We start from the raw sequence: 11,380 nt of genomic DNA, 5'->3' as shown, positions 1-11,380 counted from the left end.
AAGAAACAATGGGTGGAAGCTTGTTAAAGACAGATCCAACCTGGAATTTAGGAGAAATTTCCCGAGAGTGAGAGCAATTAATCAATGGATCAGCTTGCCTCCCAGAGTTATGAATGCTCCATCCCTGGAATTTTATAGAAAAGCCTGGATAGCCATTTGTCCAGGATGCAATAAGGTTTCCTGCCTTGGGCAGAGAGTTGGACTAGAAGACCTTCAAAGTTCCTTCCAACTCTATGATTCTATGATGTATTAGGCAACTGTGTCCAAACATTTTGTCCAAATACTTTAAATAGTGGTTTGCAATGGCTGTCAGTTTAAAATTGACCATGGTTTGATCTATTGATTTCCAAACTTTAATCACTATATCGCAGGAGTTCTCTTTGCAGTGTTGCAGTGACTAGTGTGAACTCTACTATCAGAACAAGATTCTAGGCCCAAGGTGTACTTTGGTAGGACTATCATTTTCTCAAGACAAGGTTGCTTTCTACATTCCTTTAAATTTCTCTGAGTTGCAATCCAGTTTGAGAAACTATGAAACCCTGCGTGAAACCCATTATAAGTTAACCTTAGTCCTTTGGAACAGTGCATGCCATCTTGGAAGGCACAACTTTTTATTACTCTTGTGTCTCTATATTCTATTCCCAAGGACATTTAATCCAACTTCCACACTGCCAGCCTGGATTTGGGGAAAACAGCATGCAGTTTGTAAGTGGACATGGTTAGTATCAAGTTGGAGAAGGATCAGAGCAGTTCAGTGTCAGAGTGTTTATTTGTTTTTTTAAATAAATAAGGGGCCCAGATTCAATTCCTGGCCATGACTGAGGATAAATATTGTATTTAATTTCTTTTGCCACAGTTGTTGTAAGCACTGAACTTTTTCCCTTCAATCGAAAAGAATTAACTTCTGAAGACCAGGTGTTTCAAAAGGAATCCTTTATTGAAAGGGATTTTATCTCAACACCAGGCAAAGCAGAGTCTAAGATATCCCCAGGTATACACTCATAGATAAAGGAAGTTAGAATCCCTCCCCTTATTCAAATGTGAATTTAGTCAAACAAAGAACCAACATTTTAATTCCCCCCCTCCCCTTCTCTGGGAAGGTATCTTAGCAGAGTTCCCAGGGGTATCTTCCAGAGCTGGAATTTTTATGGTTCCTTCTCATCTTGTTATCTCTTCAAGAGGTGACAAGTTTCTGGACATCTGGCTCCAGTCCTCCAGTTGTATATCATATGCAAGTTATACAGAATCAATATAGGATTTAATATATTCAGGTTACATCAAAAATGATTACTTGTACCAAATCCCCCCCCACCTTCTTCTTCTTTTGAAGAATGGCAGATACAGGGATCTGACAGTTGTTCTATTTCCATTTGCAGGCCTTTGTATTTTGTTATCTTCTCCAGTTCTTTCTCTTGCATTCTGCTGTCTTCAGATACCGCCACATCCACTATCCAGGGTTTTATTTGGCGGTGGCGGGGTGGTGGTGGTGTCTTTCTTAAGAACAACTATTAAGTCTTGAATGTTATTTATGCTCCCTGTTTGAATTCTAAAGTCCCAGGGCACTTTAGCTTCTTTGTTTTCTATTATTTTCTCCATTTTATAATCCCACCAGTTCTTACTTGCAGGCAAACAGAATTCTTGCAGATCTTCCAATGCACCATCGTTGCTACTTTGTCATGCCACTATTTGTAATCAATCTGTGTGATATTCTTACAGCAGCTTATCTACATGGTACACGATTTCTTCAGCTTCTTTGCAGAAATCCTATTTGCTGTCTGTTGCTGTCTTCTTAATTCTGACTTAATTCATTGTCATTATTTTTCTGGTCTTCCTAGCCAAGGCTTTTAGTTCTGCTTGAGTCGACTCCACTATTTCTAGTATTGTGAATCTAATGATTGGGCTTGTCCAGGTGTTAATTGCCTTGATGGTATTTCCTCTACTGAGTTTGGACTTTAAAATCATCTTCACTTTCTTGATTTCTGATCTTCTTCTTCTTAACTCTGGTGTGCTTAAAAGATGCTTAGCTTGAAGGATGTCCAGGTATTTGTAACGATCATCTTTCTCCAGTCTCTTCCATAGGGCATCTTAATTCCCACGGCCCTCCCGAGCTCCATTTTTGCTGGTAGAGGTACCGCAGGCCAGTCCTTCACTGTTTCCAGGGTGGCCCTGTGGGCCAGGTCTAAGCACTCCGCAGGCCAGATCCAACCCCCAGGCCTTTAGTTTGACACCCTTGTGCTAGACAATCAGACTGGATTTGGCATTTTTATTCACCTATTGTGTCGCTGCAAAGGAGCTGGGAGAGGCAGATGTTGTTTAATGGTGTTAACAATTTCATTGCACACTGTAAACTGTTCCGAGAAAAATTGCCCTTTGCAATTTTTATTATTATGGTTCATCATACATACAGCAATTATTATTAAAATATTATTAGTAATAATAATAATTATGTTATTATATTATTATTAAAAAACCTACACTCCATTCAGCTGATTAAGTCAGCTCTAAGCCCTTAAACCTTTGCTAGATAAATTATTAAAGGTATACCTCTGGAAATTTGAATGTAACACAGGTTGTTGTCTGTCTACATCTCAGCTTCAAAGATACATTGAACATTTCTGAATTTTTAGATATGAAATATAAGAAAACAGTCTCCACCCCTGTTCCAAAATGGTCTAACATGATACTCAATTATTCATTCCTGTTCTTCTCTTCTGTTTACATCATTTGTTACAAAAATATGAAAAAAATCCAAAACAAAACATTAGACAGACAAGAGAGGTAAAAACCTCTACAAAGTAATAAGAAAAAAGAAACAAACAAAATGCAGTGACAACTTCTGCAACTGGAGAATTTTTAATTTAGATTCCTGGCTGCGTAATTTCCTTCTGAAAGGAAATATGAAATGTGTAGATAGGAGTGGAAGGGAAAATCATGATTGTTTCCAAGTATAACTTACATGGCCATTATAAACTCATGATATGAAAAGGTGCAACTAAAAATATAACACACAAGTGGCATTCCTCTGGATCCTTGTACTTACTTTATACACATTATTATACACACATTCATGTCACAATCAAACCAAAAGTTATAGCGCTTACATTTTGGGAGGCATCCTTTTTCTGTAGATTGAAAGCTGTTAACATATAATTTCTTGCTATGACAGATAACACCAAGAATGTACACAGAAGGAATACTTTAGTCTTTTGAAAAGATGCACACACTATTCCATGCACTAGAATAAATGCCCTATTCAAGTTTCATAAACCAGTGCTACATTTTACTTTACACACAAGGTGGTGCTATTGCACCAAACAGTAAAAAGAGAGATTCATTTACTTCAGAATGATCTAGTCATTAGACAAAGGAATCTCAGAACAAAAGGCAACATCTTTCAATTAAATCTTGAGAAATTTCCTAAGAAAATATCCGAGCATGAATACAAAAAAATGACTCCCATTGGATTTTGGTCAGACTATATAAAGGAAATTATAGGAATTGCTTTATAAAGAATCTTACTGAATGTATGACCTTTCCTGAAAGAGGCTGGGAAAATGGAAGCATCTCGTCCTAGCAGGCAAGTGGTCTTGTTCTTTATTTCTCTATGTAGCTCTGGTATGTGGTGTGAACCATTCCGCTATTCAGTGCCTGAGGGGAAAAAAACTGGATCAATAGTAGCAAATGTTCTAAAAGATTTGAAAGTCGATGTGAAGGAGCTCTCTGCTCGCAGAGCACAGTTGATTTCTAAGAGTTCCAGGCAGAATTTCCAGCTGGATCCTCATTCTGGGAATATAATATTAAGGGATAAAATTGACCGAGAAGCTTTGTGTGGTCTGAGTGATCTTTGCACTCTATTCTCTGAAATTTTGCTGGAAAATCCTCTTCAATTCTTTAAAATTGAAGTTCAGGTAGAAGATGTCAATGATAATTCCCCTTTGTTCTCTCAGAATCAATTCCTTTTTGAAATACCTGAACAGACTCCCATAAATGCACATTTCCCTTTGGAGACAGCACATGATTTAGACAAAGGGGAAAATGCTATCCAGAACTACATACTTAGCACAAGCGAATATTTTAAGCTGGATGTACAAAGTCAAAATGATGGCAGGAAATATGCAGAACTGGTTTTGACAAAACCATTAGACCGCGAGGTGATCCCTCAGTTTATCCTCACTCTGGAAGCTGTGGATGGAGGGATCCCAAGGAGAACTGGCACAGCACAGATAATTATTGATATTCTGGATAACAATGATAATGTGCCCCAATTTGAACAAACAGTGTATAAAGTGCAGCTAATGGAAAATAGTCATCCAGGTTCATTGGTTGCTAAAGTTGAAGCCACTGACAAAGACATTGGATCCAACGCCCACATCATTTACACTTTTAGCCAAGCACCAGCAGAAGTACTCCGATCATTCAGGTTAAACAATCATACTGGGGAAATTACGCTTGTAGGGAAAATTGATTATGAAGAAAATCATAATTATGAACTCAGCATCAAAGCCACAGATGGAGGGGGATTGTCCACTTATTGTACAGTTCTTGTTGAGATTGAAGATGAGAATGACAATGCTCCAGAAATAATTGTATCATCCATCACTAATCCTTTACCAGAAAATTCTCCCCCGGAAACACTGGTGGCTCTTTTTGGCATCAGAGATCGAGACTCCGGAGACAATGGCAGAACTACCTGCAACACTGAGAAAAACCTGCCTTTTATACTAAAACTGACTGAGAACAATTACTACCAGCTTGTGACTCAACAGCCATTGGACAGAGAAGAAACGCCACAATATAACATCACCATCACAGCCACCGACCAAGGTTCTCCCAGACTCACTTCAGTGACAGTTATTAGCATTCTACTTTCAGACGTCAATGATAACCCTCCAATGTTTGAAAGAAGTTTCTACAATTTGCACTTACGAGAAAACAACATTCCAGGGCTGCTCATTGGATCAGTCCATGCCGCGGATGTGGACACAGAAGAGAATGCCAAAGTAACCTACTCTCTTTTGTTTGGAAAGATCAGGGAAGAGCCTGCATCATCTTACATCTCCATCAACTCTGAAACTGGGAACTTGTATGCCATTCGATCTGTGGATTACGAGGATATACAGGATTTCCAGGTGATGGTGAGGGCTGTAGACAAGGGCTCCCCTCCACTGAGCTCAGAAACAATGGTCCGAGTTCTTATCACGGATGAAAATGACAATGTCCCCTTCATCCTCTGCCCCCTTCAGAACAGCACTTCTCCATCAAATGATCTGGTTCCCCGGGGAGCAGAGACAGGCTACCTAGTCACCAAAGTGGTGGCAGTGGACAGAGATTCAGGGCAGAATTCTTGGCTTTCCTATCAGTTGCTGAAGGCCACAGATCCAAGTCTCTTTGCTGTTGGGACTCAGAACGGAGAGGTAAAAACCATGAGGCCAATGAACACCCGAGACAGTTTCAAACACACTCTTATTGTGGTAGTTAGGGATAATGGGCATCCTCCTCAGTCTGCCTCTGCGACTCTAAGAATTCTTCTAGTGGACGGCTTCTCCGAGCCTTACATGAAAATTATGGATAATCCTAAGGGTGAAATCCTGCAGGAAGGAGATCATACTCTAACAATGTATTTGATTATCTGCTTGGTTGCCATCTCATCCATTTTTCTGCTTTCTGTCATGGTGTTTATTGCAACCAAATTTCAGAAGCGAAGTAAGTTCGTAGGAAGTTCTGCATCAAATTTCCCTGAAGGACCAAATTTGCAAGACAAGTGTGTGGATCCTAATTCTGGGACATCTTCCCAGGCCCACAGCTATGAAGTGTGCTTAGCTGATGGGTCTCTGAGCAGTGAGTTCAAGTTCCTTAGGCCTTTCTTTCCTGTTTTTACTATGGAGCATCATAGAACTATGCTGAATCCACACATTGGAAATGAGTGCTGTGATCTTCCTAATCAATTGGAGGAAAGAGAGCATATATCCCAGGTGAGAATAATTATTAATGTAATTATATTATAAACCTATATGGTTTGAGTAACTCATAAATAATTAATTTCTAAAAATGAGAGATTGTCTATTAATGTACATTACTGTGAATTTCGAGAAAAATAATTTATTTAGAGTAATGTACCGAGAAATGTGTATTGGTTTTACATGTATTGTAGTTTCTATATGGGTATTTATCCTGCATTGTCCTATGTAATCTGTTAGGTGAGAAGCTATAAAATATGCACTGCCTTGAAAGAAAATCATACAATTTTCCCAGAAGGAAACAATTTGCAAGGTTTTTGAAATTTGGAAGCTGCAGCTGGTGCAGTGTATGGTGGCATGGGCAATTCTTGGGGCCTGGAGACTGGCCCATGTAATATCTGTGATCTGCATTGGCTGCATGCCTGCTTCTGGGTCCAATTCTAGGCATCTGTAATGCAGAATTGGTCAGTGAAAATCAATCAATTTGATAAATCATGGCCACTGGATCAAAGTTTATTAAAAGTGAGACATTTCGTTACTCATCCAAGTAACTTCTTCAGTCAAAATGAAAACTTTGGGTAGGCAGAGAGTTGTTGGACTGAACAAACTCTTGCCATACAGACTGCAGGAGGTTTCTCTCCAAAATGAATCAATGAGAATAGAGCTGGAAGAGATCTTGGAGCTCCTTTAGTCCAGCCCCTTGCTCAAGCAGGAGAGCCTACATCATTTCAGACAAGTGATTATCCAGTTTCTTCTTAAAAACTTCCACCCACAACTTCTGACGCAATGGTGAGATTCAAAAACTTGTACTACCGGTTCTATGGGCATGGCTTGGTGGCTGTGGCAGGGGAAGGATACTGCAAAATCCCCATTCCATCATCACCCCACTAACCTGCTTTCCAGCTCCGTTCTCTTGTCCAGGGCAACAAAAGAAAACCCAGCTGATCAGCTGGGACCTGGGAGGCGGAGACGAGATGGGGCGGGGCCAGTCAGAGCTGATATTTGCCAGTTCTCTGAACTACTCAAAGTTTCTGCTACCAGAACTGCTCAAAACCTGCTCAATACAACTTCTGTTCTGACTGCAATCTCATATTTTTCTAGCTTACCCAAAAGTAGGTTGTGGTCTATGTTGTCAAATGCCTTGTTGAAATCTGAGTATACTATGTCCACAGCATTTTGCTGGTCTACTAACTTAGTCACTTTGTCAAAGAATGAAATAAGATTGGTTTAGTGTGGTCTGTTTTTAACAAATCCATGCTGGCTTCTAGTTTAACTATTTGTTTTTAGATGTCTGCAGATCTGTTTTTTAATTATCTTTCCAGTATCACTTTTTGCAACATGGAAAGATGTGGGGACAGGATGCCAACATACTGGGATATTTACTGGATATTATCAGTTTCCAAGGATGACCAGTACATTTGGTATAAGCAGCTCATTTCAAAGGGATGGTCGTAGTGGCTTGATTTACACTGCCTAGTTGTCTTGTGACCTGAAAGGGGCTTCAACCACTTATAGAGAGCAGAAACAAAAAATGTCAGCCTTCATTTATCTCCCTCCAACTGCAAATATGACTTCCAGGCACATTTTCCTAGTGCAGTAAGAAAAGTAATCTTTCTCCTCCTCCTCCTCTTTCCACCCACCCCAACTGTCAACTGTCCAATTAGTGAACCCCAAAACATAGAAACACTCTAAGGAGAATTGAATTCCTAAAAGTAAAATGTTATTGGATACTGTTGTGGTCTGCTGGCAGCCTGTGGAGCTGGCAGCAGAGTTGGACAGTAGGGAGGAACATGGGCCAGTCCTGGAGTTTGGGGAGGACTCAGACGAGGGATCTGTGTCCGACACAGAGATGGGGCCAGGGCCATCAGAGAGTTACGTGCTGACTCTGGAGCCTCCAGAATCTGACATAAGGGAGGCAGAGGAACAAGGAGAGCCTGTTCCCAGTATAAATGTATAAATGTTCCTTATATGATGTGGTCAGTGTTAATTTCCTATTCTTTCCCCAAATATTCTGCCATCTAGCCAATTCAATATTATATCCGAAATTTTGGGCCCATACCACTATAGTCTCTTTAACCTGTTTTTCCTTCATTTTATAGTCTAATAGGTATTTATATATCACCTTAATCAATTTATCATCAATCCCTACTAACAGTTTATCTAGTGTTGTTAATGCCCCATGTTTTCACATCCTGTGTGTATCGCGACTGTATTTGTAGATATGACCACCACTCCAATTCTACCTTTTGTGCTATTAGTTCTGATCTGGTTTTCAATTGTCCTTTCTCATTTAATATATCCTTATATACAACAATTTCCCCCATATTTATCAGATTTGGGTATATTAGCACTTCTAGTGTAGAGAGCCAGACTGGAATTTCCATGTAATTTTGGTGTTTAATTTTGTTCCACACCCCCAAGAGGGCCTGTCTTATGTAATGTCTCTGAAAGTATTTATGTACTGTGCCTTTTTATACCAAAGAAAAGCGTGCCATCCTGCTTGAATATCATGGCCTTCGAGTGTTAGTAGCCTCTTATTCCTTAATGTAATCCATTCTTTTCTCCAGATAAGTGCTGCAGCTTGACAATATAACTCCCAGTCAGGCAGGCCAACCCTCCTTTCTCTTTGGCATCTTGCATTAATTTCAGTTTGATTCTCGGTTTCTTTCCTTACCATATAAATTTCGATTGTTTAGTTCAAACTTTTAAAGAAGCTTTTCTCTAACTTTATAGGGATGTTTTGAAATAAAAAGAGTATCTTTGGTAAAATATTCATTTTAACTGCGGCTATTGTGCCCATTAAGGAGAGTTGCAGGTTCTTCCATCTCTCTAGATCCGCCTTTATTTGATTTGTTAATTTAGTATAGTTATCTTCTTTAAGTGTTATGCATCTTGCTGTTATGTATATTCCTAAATGCTTCACTTTTTTGCTATTTGAATACTCATTTGTTTTATCAATTCATCCTTAAACCTGCTGAATACCACTTCTGTTCTGACAACAATCGCACATTTTTCTAGCTTACCCAAAAGTAGGTTGTGGTCTACGTTGTAAAATGCCTTGCTGAAATCTGAGTATACTATGTCCACAGCATTTTGCTGGTCTACTTAACTTAGTCACTTTGTCAAAGAATGAAATAAGATTGGTTTAGTGTGGTCTGTTTTTAACAAATCCATGCTGGCTTCTAGTTTAACTGTTTTTAGATGTCTGCAGATCTGTTTTTTTATTATCTTTTCAGTATCACTTTTTGCAACATGGAAAGATGTGGGGACAGGATGCCAACATACTGGGATATTTACTGGATATTATCAGTTTTTTTTTTTAAGCAAGTTTTATTAATTTCAAAAAACAAACAAATCATCATCAACCATTACATATTTGAACCTTTTTACATTATAGATTTAACAAGTCAGATAAAACCTTATCTTATACAATACATTTCTATATTATTTCATCTATTTCTTTCTGACTTGATTATCATCACTCTCTTTCTATGTTTCTACAAGGTTTCACCAATACTCTCAAAGACATAAACAAACACAAACATACATATAAAAAATCTTTTAGTAAAGTAACTTGGCCCCAGGTACCTCTCTTTATATGGGCTTTAATTATATTCATGCTCATCTTACAGATCATTACTTATTTTATTTACCATTCTGTATCTTCCATATAAACTTCTCCATACATTTCACTCTTCATAATTCTCTCTTATTCAACCCATCTTAATTTAAATCATTATATTTGTATCGTTTGCCCATCCTTTATTATCCCTCTATCTCATTCCTTATAATGAAAAAAAAAAAAAATTTCTCCTGAAATCTCTAATCAGAGTATGATGCCTTTCTATCCTCTCCCTAAATTAATTAAATTAACATTTAAAATAACACCTAATACCCAATTTGATTCTACTTGGTACATTCTATCTACTAATTTTTACTTTTAGTAACAATAAAAACAGAATAAAAAATCAAAAATGTTTAAATACATAATATCCTCCTAAATACGTAGTTAAGTAATAAATCTAAATAATAAATCTTATAGCATTCTCATTGCCTTTCCCTTCAATATTTTATTACATTTTAAAAATCAAACATTATTAAACATTTCAACATTTTAATTTCTTATTAACTCTTAAGCCATTCTAATTTTCTATTTCTAATACGAATGTTACAGTACCATCTTGTGTACCTTGCAGAATCTTTTTAAAAAAATTTATGCTTTACCCATTATCCCTAAAAAGGATTCCTCTTTTCCCATCTAATTTTAAAACTTTGTGGCTTTTCTCCGCCTTTCCCCTTTCTTTCTTCCCCCACCAAATCTTACCACCACTCCAATTCTACCTCTTGTGCTATTAGTTCTGATCTGGTTTTCAATTCTCCTTTCTCGTTTATATATACAACAATTTCCCCCATATTTGTCAGATTTGGGTATATTAACGCTTCTAGTGTAGAGAGCCAGATTGGAATTTCCATGTAATTTTGGTGTTTAATTTTGTTCCACACCCCCAAGAGGGCCTGTCTTATGTAATGTCTCTGAAAGTATTTATGTACTGTGCCTTTTTATACCAAAGAAAAGCGTGCCATCCTGCTTGAATATCATGGCCTTCGAGTGTTAGTAGCCTCTTATTCCTTAATGTAATCCATTCTTTTCTCCAGATAAGTGCTGCAGCTTGACAATATAACTCCCAGTCAGGCAGGCCAACCCTCCTTTCTCTTTGGCATCTTGCATTAATTTCAGTTTGATTCTCGGTTTCTTTCCTTACCATATAAATTTCGATTGTTTAGTTCAAACTTTTAAAGAAGCTTTTCTCTAACTTTATATGGATGTTTTGAAATAAAAGAGTATCTTTGGTAAAATATTCATTTTAACTGCGGCTATTGGGCCCATTAAGGAGAGTTGCAGGTTCTTCCATCTCTCTAGATCCGCCTTTATTTGATTTGTTAATTTAGTATAGTTATCTTCTTTAAGTGTTATGCATCTTGCTGTTAGGTATATTCCTAAATGCTTCACTTTTTTGCTATTTGAATACTCATTTGTTTTATCAATTCATCCTTAAACCTGCTGAATACCACTTCTGTTCTGACAACAATCTCACATTTTTCTAGCTTACCCAAAAGTAGGTTGTGGTCTACGTTGTCAAATGCCTTGCTGAAATGTAAGTATACTATGTCCACAGCATTTTGCTGGTCTACTAACTTAGTCACTTTGTCAAAGAATGAAATAAGATTGGTTTAGTTTGGTCTGTTTTTAACAAACCCATGCTGGCTTCTAGTTTAACTGTTTTTAGATGTCTGCAGATCTGTTTTTTTATTATCTTTTCAGTATCACTTTTTGCAACATGGAAAGATGTGGGGACAGGCTGCCAACATACTGGGATATTTACTGGATATTATCAGTTTTCAAGGATGACCAGTACATTTAG

The 11,380-nt window shown here is 37.8% G+C and overlaps 2 protein-coding genes across 3 annotated transcripts in view; both read left to right on the top strand.

Moving 5' to 3' along the window:
- The window catches only part of LOC113426379 (protocadherin beta-16-like), a 138,365-nt gene that overhangs the window by 57,708 nt on the left and 69,277 nt on the right, over window positions 1-11,380 (top strand). The window lies entirely within an intron of this gene.
- Window positions 3,264-6,022, top strand: LOC148131368 (protocadherin beta-16-like). The gene has a single exon (XM_087961004.1). The coding sequence runs from the start codon at window positions 3,555-3,557 to the stop codon at window positions 6,003-6,005; it is 2,451 nt and encodes an 816-aa protein (XP_087817130.1). The 5' UTR covers window positions 3,264-3,554; the 3' UTR covers window positions 6,006-6,022.

Source organism: Notechis scutatus, chromosome 3, assembly GCF_049901735.1.
Source record: "Notechis scutatus isolate UNSWTSFEM ecotype Mainland chromosome 3, rNotScu1.2, whole genome shotgun sequence".
In the NCBI taxonomy this organism is placed as follows: Eukaryota; Metazoa; Chordata; class Lepidosauria; order Squamata; family Elapidae; genus Notechis; species Notechis scutatus.
This window is presented reverse-complemented; position numbering and strand designations above follow the sequence as displayed.

What these genes read in the sequence shown, in the direction of transcription:
- LOC148131368 (XM_087961004.1), top strand. Translation starts at nt 3,555, where the DNA reads ATGGAAGCATCTCGTCCTAGCAGGCAAGTGGTCTTGTTCTTTATTTCT.